This window comes from Mixophyes fleayi, chromosome 3 (genome assembly GCF_038048845.1).
Source record: "Mixophyes fleayi isolate aMixFle1 chromosome 3, aMixFle1.hap1, whole genome shotgun sequence".
In the NCBI taxonomy this organism is placed as follows: Eukaryota; Metazoa; Chordata; class Amphibia; order Anura; family Limnodynastidae; genus Mixophyes; species Mixophyes fleayi.
This window is the reverse complement of record NC_134404.1, coordinates 291814160-291837999: the sequence shown is the minus strand read 5'-3', so window position 1 is coordinate 291837999 and position 23840 is coordinate 291814160. Positions and strand designations below refer to the sequence as shown.

The 23840-nt window shown below is 39.2% G+C and overlaps 1 protein-coding gene across 3 annotated transcripts in view; it reads left to right on the top strand.

The window, feature by feature from the left end:
• Positions 1-22583, top strand: part of RRBP1 (ribosome binding protein 1) — a 55035-nt gene extending 32452 nt beyond the window's left edge. For 2 of the 3 annotated variants that reach the window (XM_075203799.1, XM_075203800.1), the window contains exons 9-24: positions 673-860; positions 2381-2418; positions 2861-2951; positions 4760-4852; positions 6432-6524; positions 7049-7138; positions 9075-9164; positions 11375-11467; positions 11863-11934; positions 14299-14394; positions 16487-16570; positions 17229-17300; positions 18164-18232; positions 19461-19550; positions 20326-20469; positions 22100-22583. In XM_075203799.1, the coding sequence (XP_075059900.1) occupies positions 673-860; positions 2381-2418; positions 2861-2951; positions 4760-4852; positions 6432-6524; positions 7049-7138; positions 9075-9164; positions 11375-11467; positions 11863-11934; positions 14299-14394; positions 16487-16570; positions 17229-17300; positions 18164-18232; positions 19461-19550; positions 20326-20469; positions 22100-22138 (1442 nt within the window). In that variant the 3' untranslated portion in view covers positions 22139-22583. The remainder of the gene's footprint in view (positions 1-672; positions 861-2380; positions 2419-2860; positions 2952-4759; positions 4853-6431; positions 6525-7048; positions 7139-9074; positions 9165-11374; positions 11468-11862; positions 11935-14298; positions 14395-16486; positions 16571-17228; positions 17301-18163; positions 18233-19460; positions 19551-20325; positions 20470-22099) is intronic. The other variant, XM_075203801.1, reaches the window with a different exon arrangement.
• The last annotated feature ends 1257 nt before the right edge of the window (positions 22584-23840 follow it).

Here is a 23840-nt window from a genome sequence, read left to right as displayed (position 1 = left end):
TTGCTATTTTGTTACATTGATTATAAATTGCCTTGGATGAAGCGTAAACATTGGTCATGTTGGTTGATCCCTGAAGATTTGCCAACTACTCTATATGTAAATAATAAGATTTTGTGCTAAATAAACTGGCTTTCCTATATAGGCATGACAAAACTGCGTAAAACCATATTTGGGGACAAATTAAAATCAACGGCCACACCCACTTAACATAACAACACTGTCCAATAGATTAGACAATTATTAACTGCACTCTGCTCAGTCGTAAATCTGCATGTGAAACTACTATACAGCCTGGGTGTAGTATTTGTTGTTTCCACAGATTCACTTTATCTTATTAATAGCAACGGTGAACTTTTTAAAGGGCCAGTAGACCAAGAAAAGAAGTGTCTAAAAGGACATTGTAAAATGACTGGTGCCAATGTAAAGTGTATGATGTATGACATGGTGTTCTGCTCAATGTTAACTGACTTAAGTTTTTGTGAGATTGCTAGTAAATGATTTCCTTCTGTGTCAATAACCATACAATAAGACTTCCTGTTCTGCATACAACACATGCTCACCCCATGGAACCCAAACTATATCAAATATTCCTAAATTATATTTTGAAACAACAGCAGGCTTAGTTGTTTATCAGGTCTGATGTGTGATCTTTTTTGTTTTTATCCTTGACAGATCTTCAGACTAAACTGATGTCTTATGAAGCAGAAGGCAAGCAGAAGTTAGAGGAGTTGGACAGACTGAACCAAAAGCTACAAGAGGTCACAGGTGAAAATACACAACTTTTGGAGAGGATAAAATCCATTGAAGCTTTGCTGGAAGCAGGACAGAGCAAAGACACAGAAAAAGAGAAACAACAACAGGTTAGCATTGCAGTCTCTTTTTAAATTAAATTAACGCAGTTATAACAGTAGACTTTTCAGAACTCTTGCTATGGTTAACCATGTGCTTGCTTAATCTCGGTTGTATGCAAAACAACATATACTTTTATGCTTTCTTTGTGTATGTGGTCAATATTCATAAAATAGAGGTTGGTACAACATGAAAAGGCATTTTCAACACACAGAAACAAATATAAGAGCTTCCATACCACAATATCTATTACATTCTCAGCAACCCTGCCCATTGCAAGTCATTCAGGCTCACAAACTTGCTGTGCTAGACCTCTAGTTCTCGTAAGCTGCTTGAGTATTTTCTCGAACTGGAAAGCAACAAAAGGAAATTGCAAAGGAGATATATATATATATATATATAATTTTATATTTACACACACATATATTATTATGTGCCAACATATATGTAATGGTGATTGTACACAGTGCAGTGTTGTACAATCAGTGGCTGTTTGTTGGTTCACATCAGTCCCTACCCCAGTGAAGTTTACAATCTAATGTTCCTAATATACATAAACAGAGAGCAGCTAATTTAATCAGAAACAAAGTCACTTTCCAGTATGTTTTTGGATTGTGGAAGGAAACCGGAGCATGTGGAGTGAACCCATGTGAACATGTGAAAAACCTACAAACTCTGCAGAGCTCACTACTATGCCCCCATACCACGCACACACAAGGATGTCACTGTGAGAAATACATGTCTGCTGCATTTTGTTGCAGTTCCTTCTGTGCTGTATATATTTAATTGCTGTCAATGTGGACAGCATATGCTACACATAGGGGCATATTCAATTGTTGGATTTCCCTGCGGCGTTGAAAGTATTACCGTTATTACGGTAATACTAAGCCAGATTTCAGCTCGCAGCTCCCTGAAATCCAAAGGTACCATAATAACGGTATTTACGCGCACTATTACCGTAATGACTGTAATAGTGCGCAAGCCGCGTTACTTTTACATGTAACGCCAACAATTGAATATGCCCCATAGAGACAAGTGAATTCATCTCTATTCCGCACCATTTCTTCTGTGTCTTCCTGCCATCCGATTGGACGAACCCTCCCAGATATCTTTCTAAACTTTATTATTAGGTCTTTTATTTAAAGTAATTTCAGGTTTCGTGGTCTTTTAAATGATCACTTGCTTATATTTATTTCTTCTTTTATGCAGCTTTATGCATACATCTTGCTCTTTGCAGTTATTCTTTGTTCCATGCTGTGTATATTGCAGTCTTTATTAGTACATTATGTGGGTTTTTGATTAAAGAATAGTGGTGTAGGTCGTCCATTCAGATCCACCGACCACCTTCAAGTTTGTAGTTTACATGTTTAACGTCTCCTGGCTGAGGAAATTGATTTCCAAGAGGAGACCCCTTTTTAATGTTTGTTTTCCATTACCTTTGAATAAATTGTACAGTAACGTATGTTTGAAATAAAATTAATTTCTGTATTCAAGCTGCAGTTTAAATGATTGTTCTCTTCTTATTTTCTAGGAAAGTAAAGAAGCTGAAGTTGCAGAGTTACATTCCAGGTAAGAGAACTAAGCAGAACTATTGCAGCTACATATTGTGGGTAGTTGGCCTGGGTGCATGTTCAGTAGGTCCAACTGCAAGATTATGTAACAATGGAAAAGCATGATCATTTTGTTTTGATTATGAAAGTACATATTTCACAAGATTAAAATGTTTGTAATCCAATTGCTGTGTCATCCATCACAGAGTAATGTTTGAAATATGCACCCACAGTGTTTGTGGTATTCTTGCTTCTATCAACATTGTATTTAAACTGTGCAACTTGAACCAATTATTTCAGCAGGAAATAGTTATCAGCTGAATCTTCTGTCTGAGGCTACCTCCATGGCGTGAAATTGTCCAATTTTCTGCTGCTTTGTTGTACATATTCTCTCTCTGCAGCATTGTATTTTTTTCTATGCTGTGGTATTTGTATTGCATCTTTTTTTTTTTCCTTTGCAGACTTCAAGACAAAGAGGTTCAAATTTCCTTACTGGAAAAAGAGGCTATTGAGTTAAAAGACACAATTGAACAGCAGAAAAATAAAAATAATGTATGTATTTTTTATTGTCTTACATTGAAGTTTTGTATGAAGTTTCCTGCGTGAAAGTCAAACTATTTTTTTCTTTATGCAAAACGCACTTTTTGTCTGAAGATCAACCTGAAGATTGTCATATCATGCAGTAGCGACATTTTAACAACTAACAGAAGAGTTTCTACAACAAACATTGAGGAATGTTTAGTTTAAGAAATAATTTTGAAAGTTTCATTATCAGCACAGCAGATGCATTAAATTGTATGTATTGTTATTTGGTCTTTTACACCTGGGCCAAAAGTGTTGACAGTGCCGCTCTTTGTGATTGGAGACAGGACATGCATTTAAATAAAATATCTAGCTTTTGCTGCTCCTTTTTATGGTCATATATATGTGTATCTGGATATGCTTGGTCACAGTACTGTTATACCGCATTGTTATTATTGTGACACAAACAGTTTCCAGCTTGACAGCACAATACCTCCTGAGGTTTCTCTTTTGGAACCAAATCTCCCCAACATTCCTTTTACTGGCAATTTTATGATCTTTTGACTTCCAAAAGTGTCTGTCTTGCTCTTGAATTTATAAAGATATTACTTGATGAAGTGATCTGTCAGGAAGCTTTGTATAATATGTGTTTTATGATTATTTGTATCCAAAGGCAGTATCTGAGGATGTTCGTTTGGAGTTAATTAGCACTCATACATGTGTATAAATGGAAAACATTCTAGCACATTTTTATTTAAAGGTACACACGATTTAAGCAGTGCAAAACGCACATCATTATCGTGTGTGTGTGTACATATAGATATAGAGAGATAGATAGATATATACATACATACATGCATACTTTAAATGTTGGTATTTATTGCTTAAGTTTAGTGTTTGTCTTATTTTGCTTACTGACAATTTGTTAAGTTCCTGTCAGGACTGTTGAAAGTCAGACATTCCCCAGATGGTATTCCAGAGATATTTGTGCAATCTATTCATCACTGCCTCATTCATCTGTTGGCCATTATGAGTCTTTCAGAAGCTGTTTATAATGATACTTGTGTAAGCAACAGACATTTTTGGTTATCTATGTCATAGCTGCCTATCCATACATTTTATTTCTTTTTTTTTTTTGTCAAATTGCGGGTGAACACAAATACTTGAAATTCACCTATTAATCTTCATGTTATCTCATAAAGGAAATGTTTCATATTTCAGTGTACTGTATGCTTTAGTAAACTATCCCTTAGCCATTTACTGTTTCTGCGAATGGCTTAGTGAAAGCGCTACAGTACGTGTAATATTTATGAATACCAAGGGCTAGATTTACTAAACTGCAGGTTTGAAAAGGTGGAGATGTTGCCTATAGCAACCAATCAGATTCTAGCTGTCATTTTGTAGAATGTACTAAATAAATGATAACTAGAATCTGATTGGTAGCTATAGGCATCATTTCTACTTTTTCAAACGAACAATTTAGTAAATATACCCCCAAGTGTTCCAGAGACTTGTTAGAATAAGGTTCATTTGACAAAGCTATGAAATTTGTATGTGAAGTATGTTGTCTTCTCTGTGCTTATCCAATGATACGGCAGAAAACCACTGGAAACCCTGAGTAGAAAAGTATAATTTTTCGCTCTTGACTATATGCATTTTAAGCATATTCATATCTGTCATAGTAGTGAGACTCGTTCATAGGTCAGTTTGTAAATGTTGCACAACTCAATTTTGTGTTGGATTGTCTGGGGTTTTAAACCTCATGGCTTTTTCAGTGTAAAAAGATTTCAGTGTTGCATGCCTGAAAATTGTTATCGTTATGAAATTATGTTTTATAGGCTCTACGAGAGAAAAATTGGCAGGCTATGGATGCCCTGGGTCTAGCAGAAAAAACTTGTGAAGAAAAACTAACCTCCGAGAGGAAAGTAAAGGTAAAAGCATAATTCCCATCCCCTAGATCAGGGGTAGGCAACCTGCGGCTCTCCAGGTGTTGGTGAAACTACAAATCCCAGCATGCCTTGCCACCTATCTGCTGGTTATCTACTGGCAAAGCATGCTGGGACTTGTAGTTTCACAACACCTGGAGAGCCGCAGGTTGCCTACCCCTGCCCTAGATGAAGAGTGTGTTTATCACGTGGTAGGGAGCGGTTAGTGGTGTTATCTCTGGCATGTATGAAAACATCACATGTTCCATTGTTTAGTCGTGATTCAATATTTATTATGATTCTGTCCTATATACAATATGACCATATACTGGAACAAGGGGATGCCCATTTTGTACAATTCCGCACTGTAAGCCAGGCTTCCCATGTAGTAGTCGGGTGAGGGCATCTCTCTGTTACCTTTAAGAGACAGCCTTCTTGAGTCCCCATAATGCTCATTACACTGGTCAGGTCAAATAAATTGTCTACTGTCCCTGGAGTCTACACAATTTGACAGTTCCCACAACCCAAGCAGAGTAAGAGTCTCTAAGGGGATTCAAGAAGGCTGTTATTTAAGACTGAAGTCCGGATCCCAGTGGAGGGATCTCTCCACCTATCTGTTTGGTAAGGGAAGTACTGCTAACTGTTAGTGACATGATCAAAGGTGGATATCCTCTTATAGATTGCCAAGCCACATTGGACTCCTATAGGATGTTAAATACAATAAGATATAGGAAAAATATTTTATTTTCCTTGAATGTCTCAAAACTATTCATCAAATGTCTACAAACTAGGGTGCCGAAGAAATATCATCAAATTTCTCTTGAAAAGTAATAGTAGACACTGCTACACATACCCAGATCATTTTAAATGATCAACTGTTGTGTCATGAGTCATAAACCCCATAACAGGACAACTTTACAAACCTAAAAAGTGGTTATTTAATACTGAAACATAGTGCAACCTAGTACATAAGACTCTACTCCCTTGGTATGTGATGACAAGAGACCGTACCCAAATTAAGCCGGTTGGCCTGAAAATAGAAGAAATGGGAAAAGGCTATTACTTTATGTCCTGCCCTTCTATAAATGACTTTAGCTGGTTTCCAAACTATCCATAGATTGGGACACTTCACACTGCAGGATTGCTGTAGCTGCTTCTGTGCGTTACACAGGTGTCTGCACTACAGCAAGGCACCAGATCTTATACAGACAGCAAGAGACAGCAGACGTTAGACTTATCATTATGTACTGCTAATAGGCTGTCGCTTTAGTTGGGGAAGTGAAGTTTCTCTTGTGATTGTTTTTCACTTGTCATTATTCCAGTGGAACCAGATCCCTAATTGTCACCCCCAGCTGCTAGATCGCAGGTAACTAGAGCAGGATGTTCAGCCCCTGGGGATGTGCGTATACGATGACATTCAGTACCGGCATTTGTAAAGGAGGAACCTTGCGTCCTACAGTCAGCCAACTAAATTCATCTTAACTAGTGAATTGTCCCCAACTCGTTTTTTTCCCCCTTTTATTATAGAATAGATTGAATGCTTGAGATTTGCAGAACTGTTTATGCAAATATATTTTCATTATAGGAAGATCTATCACAACAGCTGAGTGAGGTTCAAACTCAGACGAAAGAAACATTGAGGACACTATTCCCACTGGTGACAGTAGAGTCACACCAGGTACAGTATAATCAGGATGTTTCTGTAGACGTGAAAGGTTGTTACAGACTACAGACAATATGTAAAGATCCAGCAATAATACAATTTTATTTTAGAGCACCATTAACCTAACAGTATAATAATTAACATTCTAACTTATGTTAAAGGAACATTACACTGATTTACCATCATCATCATCACCATTTATTTATATAGCGCCACTAATTCCGCAGCACTGTACCTCATTCACATCATTACAAAATCAAATGAAACAATAAGATGTGCTTTGATGTGATAAAACATATCGTGGGAGCGTACTCCCTAATTCAATATTGGACCTAACGGTCATTTGTCATATGATTGGCGCAATAATTGGGTGAAAAACCTGTAGTGTGTACCCAGCTCAATAACAGCTTTTTCACATCTAACAAATGGTATTAAGAGTAATAAAAAGCAAGAAGTATGTAGGACACAAACACATACAATGAGCATAAAATGACCCAGACTATTGTGACATTAATTAACTGTTGTTTTACTCTCTATAGTTGTACAGTGAGTGGCTGCAGGAGTTCAGAGAAAAGTCATCAGACATACTGAAACAGCTGAGTCAGCCGTCGGACGAAACAGACTCTTCAGTAAGTGGCTTACAATAAGACTACTAGATAATTGTAGATGACTGATTCGCTAAGCTGGCGCTACGAGTAACACCCGGCCACCAGCCTCTCGCCACCCACCACCGTAAAGGCTACCCAGATCCTTCATCTGAGAAGGTCCCCAATCTAAACAACTGCTCTTATAAGAGCATCCTGAGCAATTAAGCATTAACGCACCTCGAGCAACATAATATATTTCAGACACAGCACAATTTTCTATCACTCACCGTTACACACACATATATAAGCTTGCCACATAGATTACACATAGCCACCATTTAAGCCTCCACCCTGCCCCACTCTAAACAAGAAATTCCCACTGGGCAGATACTGCTCACCGGTCATTACACATCTATCCCATTAATAGGGATTATTATCACTTCCACAACCTACTGCTAAAAAGCAAAGAGCTAAACTGATTAAGCCATAAAGTTAGAGCTATAGACATCGGCACCAATACTACAACCTATAACCACTGAGCTAAACTTAGGGCTATAAACAACCCTGCCCGCTATAACCCCCAGAGCTATAAACTACGAACAGTAGAAAATACGGTACCACCACCACAAACAATATACACTGCATTAGAGCTATAAACAAAGCAAAGAGCTATAGACGTCAAAAACTGCAAAACAAGCTATAATCAACTGCTAAATTCAATAGCATCCAGGTATATTGTCTGTACCGCTTTTACTGCTGTCTTCTACCCTCCCACACCCCTCTCTACTTCCATCCCAGGTTGCGACACGGCAAATACAACGTAACCACAAATTGTAGATGTAGCAACACACTACACCATGTAGTATACTGGTGTCTTACAATAAACCAATTAGATAATTGTAGATATAGCAACACACTGCACCATGTAATATTCTAGTGTATTACTATAAGCCTACTAGATAATTGTAAATGTAGCAACACACCGCACCATGTAATATACTGGTGTATTACTATAAGCCTACTAGATAATTGTAGATGTAGCAGCACACTGCATCATGTAATATTCTGGTGTATTACTATAAGCCTACTAGATAATTGTAGATGTAGCAGCACACCGCACCATGTAATATAGTGGTGTATTACTATAAGCCTGCTAGATAATTGTAGATGTAGCAGCACACTGCATCATGTAATCTAGTGTATTACTATAATCCTACTAGATAATTGTAGATGTAGCAGCACACTGCATCATGTAATATTCTAGTGTATTACTATAATCCTACTAGATAATTGTAGATGTAGCAGCACACTGCATCATGTAATATTCTAGTGTATTACTATAAGCCTGCTAGATAATTGTAGATGTAGCAGCACACTGCATCATGTAATATTCTAGTGTATTACTATAATCCTACTAGATAATTGTAGATGTAGCAACACACTGCACCAGATAATATTCTATCATTTACAAATTTTGCAATGTAAATACTAAAGCAACACCCAGGCAATTGACTCATCTGGCTCAGTAATCAGCATAGATTAGAAAGATTGTTAGCAAACATTTTAAATGAAATAAATGGGCTGTAGCTGGGAGTTTCTGTGGCATCTGCATAAGAGTGCACCACAGATGTAATCTAGAGTGTAGTCCGTCTGTATATTGTGTTTAAACGACATTCACTGTCCAAGTCTCAGCTGTCTGCAGTAAGGGGTGCACTGTGTTCTGAATTTTAGATAATGCCATTTTGTAACATTGGCTGAATTTTATTATATGTAGATTTCATTTTTATGAATTCTCAAACAAGAAATAGAGCGAATTAAATATTTATACATAATCACCTTCAGGTTCTGATGGAAAAAAGGATTAAAATGGCAACATCTAATCTTAACAAGTTAGACCATTATGTTATAGCCAAACATTAAACCCTGCGAGAAGACTTTGTATATCTGAATTATAATATATGTACTTTCTTGTGTTTAGGAATCATTACTGAAATTAAAAGAGGCTGAAGAGGCCCAGGCCTCTCTGCAAGCAGAATGTGACCAGTATAGGACAATTCTTGCTGATACGGTCAGTTGTTCTATCATGTAATTCCTTTTACAATCACACAAATAGTGCAAGATTACTTGTATCCATTAATGGACATTGTCTGATTTAACAGTGTGTAAAATATTATCCATGTGTCATGCCTGCCGTTTGCCTGTCATTTGCAAGTGATCCCAGAATTAATCCTGCTCAATGGTGATGGAATCCCTAATTTCAAGTGTTCTTTCTAAGTGTTCAGCACACATTTGTGTGGCCTTTTTGAAGCCGTATATTTGAAGGATGAATTTTGTACATCACTCTCTTGCTCCTAACTTTTATTAACTTGTATACCAATAAGTTAATGGAGTAGGTGAAACAAATAAAGATATATGTTATTTTAGACTTGATGGTAGAGTTACTAAAGCATCTAGAAAACAATAACTTGAATCTAATTGGTTGCTATGGGCAACACCTCCACTTTTACTTTTTTAGAAGCTTTAGTAAATCTATCCTCTGACTAATAACAATATCGGGCAGATTCCTACATGTTGTAGATAAACACGTGTATGTGCATGAGACACAGGAGTTACTTTTTGTGTTGCACTGCTGGTTAAACACAGTACGATCCTGACATACTTAAACCAATTGTTTGGTGCGTGAGTCAAACAACCAGATCTCTTCTGATGTCACTGGGACACGTTAGTGCAGTGAAAAGATGATGTGGCTGGCTTTGGGACCACTCAGACTGCGATATTAGGCAAATTGCTTGATAACTATGCAAATATTGCTTTGTTTACTTTAAATACATGTTTTCTAATTAAAAAGATAATTATTACAGTACGGGGTGTTTAACGTTCTACTTAGATTTGCTATGCAGCTGAGTGTCGGCTATTCTCCAGTTTTAGACATTTTCTGTTAAGAAATTTAAGGTCCTGAATCTTTAGCAGCTTGTTTATTAAACTCCATATTTTGAAATGAGATAAATACTTATAGGATATATTAAAAAGGACTGGAGACTTCACCATGAATATCAAGTACTGTAATATCCTTATAGAGGTTAATGCTGGCTACACATACTGCGATATTGCAGTGGATAGTGTGTAGTTGTCCTGATACCGCTGCATGTGTTGCTGGGGAATGACCGCGATGCCTGATAGTAATATGATTGAAATTGGCTGGCTCATTATCAAGTATTAATTGGTATTAGCCAAGATGGTAAATACAGTCGTAAAATGATCTTCAAGCTCACAAGCAGACCCGTGTAATGCTGGAAGTGATCTGGCCGATCAACCCAAGGGGACTAACATCCAGTTTTCATCTAATTTGGACACTGTGTATATGGCCAAATTGGTTATTGTTCCAATTATCCAAGCTCGCGCTGAACGGCAGAATCAGGCGCTGTGTCTAGCACTGTAATCTGTTTGTCTTGTTTCATAGGCTAAGAAAAAGTAGGGCTGGGCAAGAGAAAATATTTATATAACCTAGGGCCAGCCTTGACGAATTCCTCCCAGATGTTAAGAGCCAGCAGTTCTGTAAGAAACAATTTGCTGTGCACAGAGTTATGTACAAAATTGTTAGGGATGGGTTTGACCAGCACATACCAGCAGCGCCCTGCGCACTTACAGAGTGTAACAGCAATGAGTGACACATTGAAACAGCACTAACTGTGCTGCGCGTAGGGCCCAACAACATGCTGGTGTCCAGCATGTGCCTGCAGTGATCAGCATTTGTCAGAAGATGTCTACTCATTCTGCCCTTCATCTGCTGTAAGTGTTGGAAGTCACTAATTGGGGCTGTTGGTTTAAGTACAAATTACCCATATGCTGTCTAGATTGGCAGAGATGGTGCTATTGACTGAAATAGCTGTCAGTGACTGCTGGCACCTCATGGAATGTCTAGGGAGGACCAATCGGCTCTTTTCTAGGGTGACTTCAATGTCTGGATAACTGGTGTGGCTGTTTAGCCTCTGTCTCTCCAGGCTGTAAGAAGTTGCTTCTAGTAGAGGCCGGAGGTCACAGTGGGACTGTAATGCAAACAGCCCAGCACTGCCTTCTCCTCCGATCACCAGGGTGTATTTTCTAGTCCACTTGGATTTTTTGAGCCCTGACATAAAGATAACCTTTAGAACTACAGTATTTCCCTTCCATGCTTGTAACCTAGCTAGTCATGGCTGATGGAATTTAATAATAAGCCTGTATATTGCTTGCCCACAAATTCTAGTCTTACAATGACTACTGTGATTTTCATGATCTTAGGAAGGAATGCTCAAAGACCTACAGAAGAGTGTTGAAGAGGAAGAGCTGGTGTGGAAAGCAAAGCTAGAAGCATCTGAGGAAGAGCTCAGGAAGGTGGGTACAGTTTAACTGTTGCTCATTCAACAACACTCTTTATGGTCCACACTCCATAATAGTGATCTGTTCACATCACATTCAGCCCACTGTGAACATTTGCAGGCACAACAGGGCTTATTTAATAACACAATAGAATGTCCACACATGTGCTGTCACCCAGCAGCCAATGAGGCATCTGTTTTTATTTTCTAAACTGCCAGAAGTTTGGCTTACAATACATGTGCACAATGCCCCATGACACACTATACGGTACAAATGGGTATAGGATAAAGTGGATTCTACCTATATAAATAGGAGTCTTAAAAACCTAGTAATGTCAGTGTTGGAGGCGGCCGATGGCAGCTGTGTATGTGTTTTTTACGCAGAATTGTTTGTATATGTTTTTTTAATAGTCACAAATCCAAGCGAAGTCTCTAGAAGATAATGTAGAAAGACTGAAATTAGATCTCCAAACTACAGACCAGGTATTATCAACAATTTATCTTCTTTTCTCTGCTACATGTATCTGTCTTTTTAGGATAGTGTCACACAGGAATGTTACATATTTTAGCCTTGTGCCTGCAGTGTCTGTAGAGGATCTTAGTGCACTCATGACAATACTTCATAAGGCTAAAACTTACAAAGCAAATGTGTGACAAAAGTCTTAATGTCTCGTTTTTTATTCTATCTGTGCATGATGAATCTGACCTTCACCCATAGCAAAGGTTTGCGTAAGGTTTCTGTCTATATATCATAGTATCAAGGGTTACATACAGTTTCTATGTATAGGTCATAGAAACTGTATGTAACCCTCGGTGCTTTGACTTATACATTGAAACTGTATGTAACCCTCAGTACTATGTATAGGTCATAGTACCGAGGGTTGCATACAGTTTCTATGTATAGGTCATATTACTGAGGGTTACATACAGTTTCTATGTATAGGTCATAGTACCGAGGGTTACATACAGTTTCTAAGTATAGGTCATATTACTGAGGGTTACATACAGTTTCCATGTATAGGTCATAGTACCGAGGGTTACATACAGTTTCTATGTATAGGTCATATTACTGAGGGTTACATACAGTTTCTATGTATAGGTCATAGTACCGAGGGTTACATACAGTTTCTATGTATAGGTCATAGTACCGAGGGATACATACAGTTTCCATGTATAGGTCATAGTACCGAGGGTTACATACAGTTTCCATGTATAGGTCATAGTACCGAGGGTTATATACAGTTTCCATGTATAGGTCATAGTACCGAGGGTTACATACAGTTTCCATGTATAGGTCATAGTACCGAGGGTTACATACAGTTTCTATGTATAGGTCATAGTACCGAGGGTTACATACAGTTTCCATGTATATGTCATAGTACCGAGGGTTACATACAGTTTCCATGTATAGGTCATAGTACCGAGGGTTACATACAGTTTACATGTATAGGTCATAGTACCGAGGGTTACATACAGTTTACATGTATAGGTCATAGTACCGAGGGTTACATACAGTTTACATGTATAGGTCATAGTACCGAGGGTTACATACAGTTTCTATGTATAGGTCATAGTACCGAGGGTTGCATACAGTGTCTATGTATAGGTCATAGTACTGAGGGTAACATGTAGTTTCTATGTATAGGTCATAGTGCTGAGGGTTACATACAGTTTCTATGTATAGGTCATAGTACCGAGGGTTACATACAGTGTCTATGTATAGGTCATAGTACCGAGGGTTACATACAGTGTCTATGTATAGGTCATAGTACCGAGGGTTACATACAGTTTCTATGTATAGGTCATAGTACCGAGGGTTACATACAGTGTCTATGTATAGGTCATAGTACCGAGGGTTACATACAGTGTCTATGTATAGGTCATAGTACCGAGGGTTGCATACAGTTTCTATGTATAGGTCATATTACTGAGGGTTACATACAGTTTCTATGTATAGGTCATAGTACCGAGGGTTACATACAGTTTCTAAGTATAGGTCATATTACTGAGGGTTACATACAGTTTCCATGTATAGGTCATAGTACCGAGGGTTACATACAGTTTCTATGTATAGGTCATATTACTGAGGGTTACATACAGTTTCTATGTATAGGTCATAGTACCGAGGGTTACATACAGTTTCTATGTATAGGTCATAGTACCGAGGGATACATACAGTTTCCATGTATAGGTCATAGTACCGAGGGTTACATACAGTTTCCATGTATAGGTCATAGTACCGAGGGTTATATACAGTTTCCATGTATAGGTCATAGTACCGAGGGTTACATACAGTTTCCATGTATAGGTCATAGTACCGAGGGTTACATACAGTTTACATGTATAGGTCATAGTACCGAGGGTTACATACAGTTTACATGTATAGGTCATAGTACCGAGGGTTACATACAGTTTCTATGTATAGGTCATAGTACTGAGGGTAACATGTAGTTTCTATGTATAGGTCATAGTGCTGAGGGTTACATACAGTTTCTATGTATAGGTCATAGTACCGAGGGTTACATACAGTGTCTATGTATAGGTCATAGTACCGAGGGTTACATACAGTGTCTATGTATAGGTCATAGTACTGAGGGTTACATACAGTGTCTATGTATAGGTCATAGTACCAAGGGTTACATACAGTTTCTATGAATAGGTCATAGTGCTGAGGGTTACATACAGTATCTATGTATAGATCATAGTACCGAGGGTTACATACAGTTTCTATGTATAGGTCATAGTACCAAGGGTTACATACAGTGTCTATGTATAGGTCATAGTACTGAGTGTTACATACAGTGTCATAGTACTGAGGGTAACATGTAGTTTCTGTCTGTATTTCAGCTGAAGGAATGCATTGCTCTAATGGAGGCTCAGCTGGAGACCCAGATGAACACATCTAGCACAGAATGTCAGACCTACTCTGAGGAGGTGGAGAGTGTAAGTATCTTAGAAATATTGCACATCTGGTCTGTAAGGAGTGGACTTTTATATCCTACTAGCTAAAGTGGAACTAAATGGCAATACAAAATTATTAACTATGTTTTAGAAAAGGGTGAACTGTATTGCTTGCTGCAATATTGTGCCAGCCAATCCCAAACCACTGACTTGTATCGGTAGATATGTCCTGTTGAAGCACGGTGTACTGGAGATCATGTTTTAACTCCTACACATATCTGCAATTCAAAGTTAATCATCAGGAAATCAGAAATCACCATGGAGTGCAGTGAGTGTATAAATCATGAGGCCACACATTCTGGACCTCATTTAGAGTCGTACGCAAAGTCCGTTTTAGGCGCATTCAACAAAAAAACACTACCACGCATGTGCAGAAAGCACCAAATCCGCCTCCATCTTGGACGCAATTACCACTTGTGACAGCTTGCGGATCACTACGAGAGAATGGGAGGAACGCGGAATTGTGAAGGCGTGACCATGTAAATACATCCTAGTCGCAGTGAGGCGCAGACGCAACACACGTCAAAACAGGGCTAAAGCTGTGCGGCAGGAATTAGGTGGCGCAAGCGTTAGCTAGCTGCAGGAACTGCTCGCAGCTCGATAGGGTATTAGAGTGGGACGCAACTGGGGTTGTTTGCCACTCGTAATATCCTACCAAGCTGCGGCACACTCCCACTCCCACACTTCTTAAATGGACTTTGCGTCCGACTCTAAATGAGGTCCTCTGTGTTTTCTAATAGACCCAGTAGATGGGTACATTATTTCTTTCACTTTAGATCAGAGCAAGTTGCTTGAATAAGTTAATTTTCATATCCAGGGAGAAAATGTATCAAGCTGCGAGTTACCAGCGGGTTTCAAAAGTCAATCTAATTAATTATTTTTTATTTAAAATATTTTCCTAAACATAGCCGTAATTGAAATAATATTTATTATGAGAGGTCCATAACAAAATATAATTGATTACATCTGTCTGTATAAGCATGGAGTTTCTTCACCATATTTAATCTTCCATGGAGAACCCAGAGGCTTAAATGCCATATGTTGACTAACAATATCTAACATAGGTAAATGTGCACATGTAGAACTTCCTTGATATACACCTGTCATACGCACTCTTATCTATATTTAGACACTAAATAACATTTTTCATAACTTCTTCCAACTACGCCCAATATGGCAAACAGGTTGGGGAAATGAGGCAGGTTGCCTGAAATGAAACTTAAAGTAGTTCAAGAATCTGTACTACAAATAGCACAGCAGTAAACTTGAAAAAAGGGAAAAGACTAGGGGGTAAATGTATCAAGCAGTGAGTCTCCGGCGCGTATGAAAAGTGGAGATGTTGCCTCTTGCATCAGATTCTAGTTATGATTTATTTAGTACGTTATACAAAATAATAGCTAGAATCTGATTAGTTACTATAGGTTCCACCTTTCAAACCCGCCGGAAACTTGCAGTTTGATATATTTACCCCCAGGTGTTTTATCTTCAGGGATAGTTATACGTTCCATTGGGGAATACTTTCAAACTGTTACAAGGGACATCGCTTGTCGCCAATTGTACATGATGTCATTACTAATCGCTGATTATAACAATTCACATTAATATATGTAGCAACTACTATAATGTGAATTATAGATGTGAGAAGTCACATTGAGGCTTTTTTCTCTATATAATAAAGCACAGTGTGAGGATATACCAGCTGGAAGGGATGGGGGGTCTAGAATCTATAATAGGTTATGGGGAGGAGCAAGCAAGGAGCTTACTGGGAGGCATTTACCATAACTGGCACACAAGCAGCTATGCGAAACAGGTAATGTATCCCATAGCAACCAATTACAATCATTTTTATAGTACAGTTTACAAATTGAAAGCAGTAATGTGGTTGCTATGGGTTACAGCACATTGTTTGCACTGTTCCTGAGCACCCATTTTCATAAATGTCTGTGGGCTCTTATTTCTGGAAACTGCAGTTACAGCAGTGTAGGTTTTGGAATGTGTATTGTACACTGTCTCGGTTATTAGTATTGGCATTGATGCACTTTAGTATATAACATTTGTTTTTCCTTCACTATAGTTGAGGCAGCTTTTGTCAGAATCGCAAGAGCATTTGGAATCTACGAAAGGAGAAGCCAGAAAACAGAGCAAAGAGCTTTCTCTGGTAAATTTTTCAATAGAATTTACCTGATACTTTAAATCTGAATAATATGAACAAAAGTCATACGACAGATACAGTTGTTTTTGTGTATATAGATATATAGAGACGTGTGTGTGTGTGTATGTGTGTATATATATATATATATATACACACACACAATATAATTATGTTAGTATTTCCTGGCATGGACACTTTGGGCCTGAGTGATTAAGGAGAGCACAGCGAAAAAAGTAGTGAGTTTAATCCTGGACACACCATGTTACAATGCAAGGGGTGCAAATTAGTTTATCATTTTGCACATAACTTAAGTATTTGTGTGCTACATGAAAAAACAGCCAGTATGTGATCGCTTTATGTTTACACTGAAATTTAAAGTTGATCTAGGCCCTACCCCAACTATAAATCTGTCCACAAATTTAAAATGTACCTCCCCCTCCAATGTAACATGGTTTTGCCCAGGTGTAAAGTTACTCATTTTTCATGTTTAGCTCTCCTTAATGACTCGGGGCCTTGAAGTTTTCTTCCCTGACTGGAACACCCATGACATTGCTGTTAATGGGGAACACCTAATAAAGGGAAGTGGGTTCCATAGTGAACATACCTTTTTATATGGTACTTCTCTTGAAAACATGTCTTGTACAAGATCTCCTGTATTTTTCAGCTCAGACAACAGTTAAGTGAAATGCAGAATCATGTGCATGACAGAGAGTCCCACAGCGTACAAGATCATCAGGTAATAAGAGATCAGAACTACATGACCCACTCTGTATCTATTCTGTTTCCAATATTTAGTGACAATCCTGCAGGATATAATAGCAGGTCAGCATGCTGTTGCTTTTTTATTGATGCAGTGCTCCTGCGGCACCTAACTCCAGCTCTGCTTCACCCACTTCTGGTCCACAGATTGTAAAAGGGCTGGGAAATGATGCTGTCGTTGTCAAATATGGAGCAGGGAAACCACTGATGGAGGCCCTGAACAGCCGGGGAGTAAGGGTAGAAGGACTTTGTTAATATTGGCTATTTAAATTAAAATGTTTTATATTTGCGTTTACTGGTCCTTTGCGGTGTTCTCCAGTCACAATAATTATTGTACACAAATAAAGTCACGTTTCCTTTGTACTTACAGCACTGATTGGGCGGTGTGCTATGTACACACTGTACAGTCCTGATCTCCCTGCTCCCAATCTGCACGCCAGTGCTTTGACATATATGCAGATCCGCGTTTTGATGCGGCCTTCCTGCTCCTCTAATACAATGTGATTTGTTTTATGTGATATTACATTATCGTGCTAGGCTCCACTATAATATGCTATCAAAATTAGACCAAAGAGCTGCATAAAAACTCAGGTCTGCACATCCTTTTCATCCAGGGAGATGAACATTGGACGGTGTCTCCATCTATCCATTTCCTCTCCAAAAATATTTTTAGCAGTGTAGTATATTTATAATGTATTCAATCTATGGTTGTGTCCCTGCATTGACCACATTTAACTTAAACTTCTCAAGATCGTATTTACTTTGATTCAATTATTATTGCCATCTTGGCTCTGTAAAAAGTCGCACAACATCATATATTTCTAAATATTTCCTACCTAGCTGATAGTTCCACAGCCAAGTTTGGAGGAACAGCTGGAAGAGCACAATATAACAGAACAGCTGGAAGAGGTGAGCATGTTTAATAAGCTTTGAATGTGTTATTGTGTTCTTGGATAAGGCAAGGAATATAAAGTAATAAAAAAAAGAAAAGTTGTACAAGCAAAGATGGAGGCGAATCTTTTTATGTTCATAGCTTTATCACTGCACAAATAAGCTGGGTTTTACCCGCCTCAAGGTTTTAAGTAACGCTATCAATTGGAAGGTATGTGTCTGGTTTATACATGGGCTATTATCCTGTTGTATTCATGTAATTTAAATAACAAGGGATGAATACATAAAAATATTCTTATGATAGAACTTTACCTAGATACCTTTTTTTGTTGCTAGTAATTCAGCTTGCATAGCTCATCATTTATTATAGTTCCATTGTTTGCTTTCATTTCCCCAAAAAGCCCTTATTTTATTCCCCTTGTTTTCTGCCAGTCTAACTAAATGTTGGCTAATGGCTAAAGATAGGTGTTTGGTCATTGGACGTGGAGTATGACATCATTAGAGGGCACGGTTTTAACCAGAAAGAAATAACAATATGACAATGGGCAATAAGTTAGCAGACACAACCCACTAAGTATGCTTATAGTCTGCACTGAAGGGGAACATAAAAGTTAACAATTTTCCTGTGTTGGTTACACTGAAGAACATATTATTTGAGAAATTAGTGTACCTTTAAATCTGACAAAGCCGACACGTGAATATACACGTCACATTTGTCCTCATGAGTTGGTTCAGAACAAATTGAAGCTAAAATGAGCTATTAAATGACAAGCTGATTTAATGATGAACACAGACAATGCTTTAGACATGACTGTACACCAAGGGGTTTATTTACTATATGGCAGGTTTGAAAAAGTGGAGATGTTGCCTATGGCAACCAATCAGATTCTAGCTGTTATTTTGTAGAATGTACTAAATAAATGATAACTAGAATCTGATTAGTTGCTATAGGCAACATTTCCACTTTTCAAACCCTCCATTTAGTAAATATATCCCCTAGAGTACATGGAACTTGTACATTATAGGTTCGCAATAGGGTTGCAATCTCCGGGCAGACGGAAATAAGACAAATGTATATGCGTAGTGCCTTCCCATTATTAATTCCTCTCATAATGTTTGACATCGGTTATCAGATCTTTGCATTGGTCAATAAAGTTAAAAAGAAAATAAATCGTCTATATTTTAAGCATTAAAGAATATGGAGATCAATAACTCACCTTATATTTCATATATTAAAAATGGCCAGAAATCCATGTACAGTTTGCAGCAAGAGTTGGAGAAACTGAAAACAGCAGAGGAAACCTCCACTGGCACAGAAGAAGCCCAGCAATTGAAGGTTAGAATGATTTTATTTTACTCCTAATAATTTTGTTATTTCACCATGTTACACAAAACTGAGGTCATTACAATAGGTGGAAACTTCTCACTTGGAGATTTCGTCAGTGCATTAGACTTGACCCATGGAGGGAGGGTTTGACATCAATGTAGTTGATGGCTTAACTTGTAGCGACAGGAATTATTCAGTATCCGTCATGATCATTCCTGGTGTATATTAATTCTGTTACACCGTTCAGCAAGTATAGTACACTGCTGGGTCGGAAGTTACCGCCTACAATCATTACTATTTTGACTATACAAAATGCAATGCTGCTGTAGTTGTCCAGCGCATTTGTTTGTAAACTGTGTATCTGTCAGATGATTGCAGTCCATTATATGTACCGTCCCAGCCTTGGTTATTTTGTTTGCAAACACAATGATTCCAGGGGTTTATATAGCTAAATTAAGTTCCTACTTATTCCAGTATATTTTACATTTAATATTTATTGACATTTAAGGTGTGAGATGCCTGAAGTGATCTGTCTTACAAAATCAGTTTTGTGATTCGCTTTAAGTGGGTCTGGTCAGGTAGGCCTAGCCTACTAATCTGTGTGACATTGTTCTATTGTTGGGTCCAAGTAATATGGTTTCACACACTTGAGAGATCACATGTCTTTGAGGCCGTACAGAACAGGATAAACCTAATGAGCAGGCAAATCACACCGATATGCAGGGTGTATTTTATACACACAACTGGATGTAACTAACAATGTCCTTCACTGGAAATATTGTAGGAGAGACTTGAGAAGGAAAAAAAACTAACACGGGACTTAGGTCAAGCAGCTAACAAACTGTTACAGCTCTTGAAGTCTTCTAAGGAACAACTAACTAAGGAAAGAGAGCACAGTAAACTGCTACACAACCAACTCCAAGTGACGGTACTAACTAACTTACCTTTCTCACTGTCCTCTCTTCACAACTGTCCTATTTAAGCTGGCTAATATTACTAACTACATATGTCTTTCAGACATCTGTGCTGCTAACTGCATACACAATACTTATGGTTTCACATTCACACTATAAAGTAGACCCGTCATCTGCACTCACTGGAGGTAGCCATTTTGTAGGCTGACCCAATGCTATTAATTCACTCAAAGTTAGCGATATTACTATAGGTACTTTAATAACAAATGCTCCTGGTTTTTTTTTTCACCTTGTACATACTTCCCCCATAAAATAACATTGCATTTCAGACATTGGGTCACTATTACAAGCTTCACTGTTATTGTGTATATTTTTAGCTGTTTGTTACATGGGTTTATGTGTGTATTAATCTTTTATTGTGCCTAGATGGTGCAAAAGGCGCCCCATTGATAGTGTAGGCTAACCTCCATCTGGCACTTATTGAAAACCCATAAAAACACAGAAGAAACGCCTCAGGTTCTACACCACAATTAATCCACCTGCTCTTTCCTTTGAATTTATTTTCATCTATTACATTCTGAAAAGTGAAATGTCGCTTTTCTATTTGGGTGCAATATGAGGTATATGGAAGTATCTATCCAGCATCCAGCAAAGGAAACTCATCAATTCTCCCAGTTTAGTACTGACCTCTAGTGCAGGGTTTCCCAAACCCAGTCCTCAGGGCTCCCCAACAGTGCAGGTTTTCCGGATCACATGTGACATAATTAGGACCACCTGTGGATCTGTTACAATGTGTAGGTCAGTAATGACTACACCTGTGCTCCAGCAAGGAGATATGGAAAACCTGCACTGTTAGGGAGCCCTGAGGACTGGGTTTGGGAAACCCTGCTCTAGTGGATGTGACTAGTGATGGCACTAGGTCTGTGTAAATTGATGGGCTACACTCTTTTGGTTCAGACCATAAAATGGCTGCCTCCAGAGCATGTATGTGACAAGTCCTATTTGCATTGTAAATTTCATGTGTGATTTCTAGTGCTATGGGACATCTCCCATCTTGTGCTGTGTTTCAGCTGAAATTTAGTTATAAGTGAGGTGTGAAAAGGTAAATTCCATAAAACTGTGTAAAATATGTAAAATCATTTGTCAAGATAGGGAAATCTTACATTTATTAGTGAATGATATTAAATATGATTTTCTATGAGTGACCAGCAGTAGTTCAGCTATTCATTTTCGTGTAAGCGAACATCCTTTAATTATATTGTATTATTCATATTGATAAACATTTCATTTGCCATTTAACACAAAGTGGAAAGTTACCTTACAATATTCAGCAAAGTCTTTGTAAAAGTTAGAATAAACTGACCCAGCAATCCCAGTCAACTTCTGATTGGGCTCGATTAGTAGGACTCCCTGAATATTCCATCAGCCAATGACTATAATCTATTAGCCTGTGAGGGTCATTGGAAGAACACAGTAACTGGGCTCTATATGTTCCCATCGCTCAGCATGAGTTACTATGTATGGGCAGATTATGACTAGGACAAAGTGTTTGGTGTTGTTCGGTAATCCTTTAAGTAGAGTGTAGGTTATACAGAATAACTTCTTAAACCTTTATATATTTTATTGTGTTTTTTTGTTTTCTAGGAACAAGAAGCCAATATTGATAGTGGAACATCAGTTTGATTCTTTTTTGATTTTTATTTTTTTTTAACCAAAATGCCTTAAACATTCCTTTCTTGAGATTCAAATAGTAATATTTTAGCGAGCCAAAATACTTCAGAAGTTAATGTTTTAAGTAAAATAATATACGTTATTTTTGTTAATCTGAACAAAATACATTCCATTATAAAACCACTGACTGTGTCAGTATGCCATACCCACACATCTACCTTCCGGACTGACAGACGGTGAAGAGATCATATGAAAAGGGACATACTGTGTGCTCTGTGTATGAATCGGTGCAATTTCTTTATTGTTTCTTTTTTGGAGTGAGCGATGTATGAACGAACCTAAACTGGGCAGTAAATATGATGAAAATGCAATATTGTAACTGGTCTCCAGTATAAAATCATGTGAATTGTTTGTTGCCTAAATGCCATTAAAATATTGATGTAGCCATGAAAAAAAACCTCTTCTGACTTTTTCAACTTAATTCTGTGTCTGTGACTAAATTGCTGTGTATTATTTAATAAATGTAGGACATTAACTACCCTATCAAGAGGAAAAAGATTATAACACACATCTCAAAAAAAGTGCCCCTTATATTGTCTGTTGTCAACAGACACATTGGATAATTTATAGTAATTACCGTATTTCCCCATGTATAAGGCGCTCATAAGATGCACCTTAATTTTGGCCCCGAAATTTGAAAAAAAAAATTATTACGGTAGCTGTCAAAAAAGGCAGGGAGAGTGTAATGGCCGGCTGCTCTGATTGAGATCAGAGCAGCCGGGCAGCACACTCTCCCTGCAACCACTGTTCCTCTGTCCCCCGCCTGCTGCTGGATCCCCGCTGCCACTCTCTGCCTGTCCCCCGCCTGCTGGATCTCCGCTGCCACTCTCTGCCTGTCCCCCGCCTGCTGGATCCCCGCTGCCACTGTGCCTGTCTCCCGCCTGCTGCTGGATCCCTTCTGCCACTGTGCCTGTCTCCCGCCTGCTGCTGGATCCCCGCTGCCACTGTGCCTGTCTCCCGCCTGCTGCTGGATCCCCGCTGCCACTGTGCCTGTCTCCCGCCTGCTGCTGGATCCCCGCTGCCACTGTGCCTGTCCCCCGCCTGCTGCTGGATCCCCGCTGCCACTGTGCCTGTCCCCCGCCTGCTGCTGGATCCCCGCTGCCACTGTGCCTGTCCCCCGCCTGCTGCTGGATCCCCGCTGCCACTGTGCCTGTCCCCCGCCTGCTGCTGGATCCCCGCTGCCACTCTGCCTGTCCCCCGCCTGCTGCTGGATCCCCGCTGCCACTGTGCCTGTCTCCCGCCTGCTGCTGGATTCCCGCTGCCACTCTGCCTGTCCCCCGCCTGCTGCTGGATCCCCGCTGCCACTGTGCCTGTCCCCCGCCTGCTGCTGGATCCCCGCTGCCACTCTCTGCCTGTCCCCCGCCTGCTGCTGGATCCCCGCTGCCACTCTCTGCCTGTCCCCCGCCTGCTGCTGGATCCCCGCTGCCACTCTCTGCCTGTCTCCCGCCTGCTGCTGGATCCCCGCTGCCACTCTCTGCCTGTCTCCCGCCTGCTGCTGGATCCCCGCTGCCACTCTGCCTGTCTCCCGCCTGCTGCTGGATTCCCGCTGCCACTCTGCCTGTCTCCCACCTGCTGCTGGATCCCCACTGCCACTGTGCCTGTCTCCCGCCTGCTGCTGGATTCCCGCTGCCACTCTGCCTGTCCCCCGCCTGCT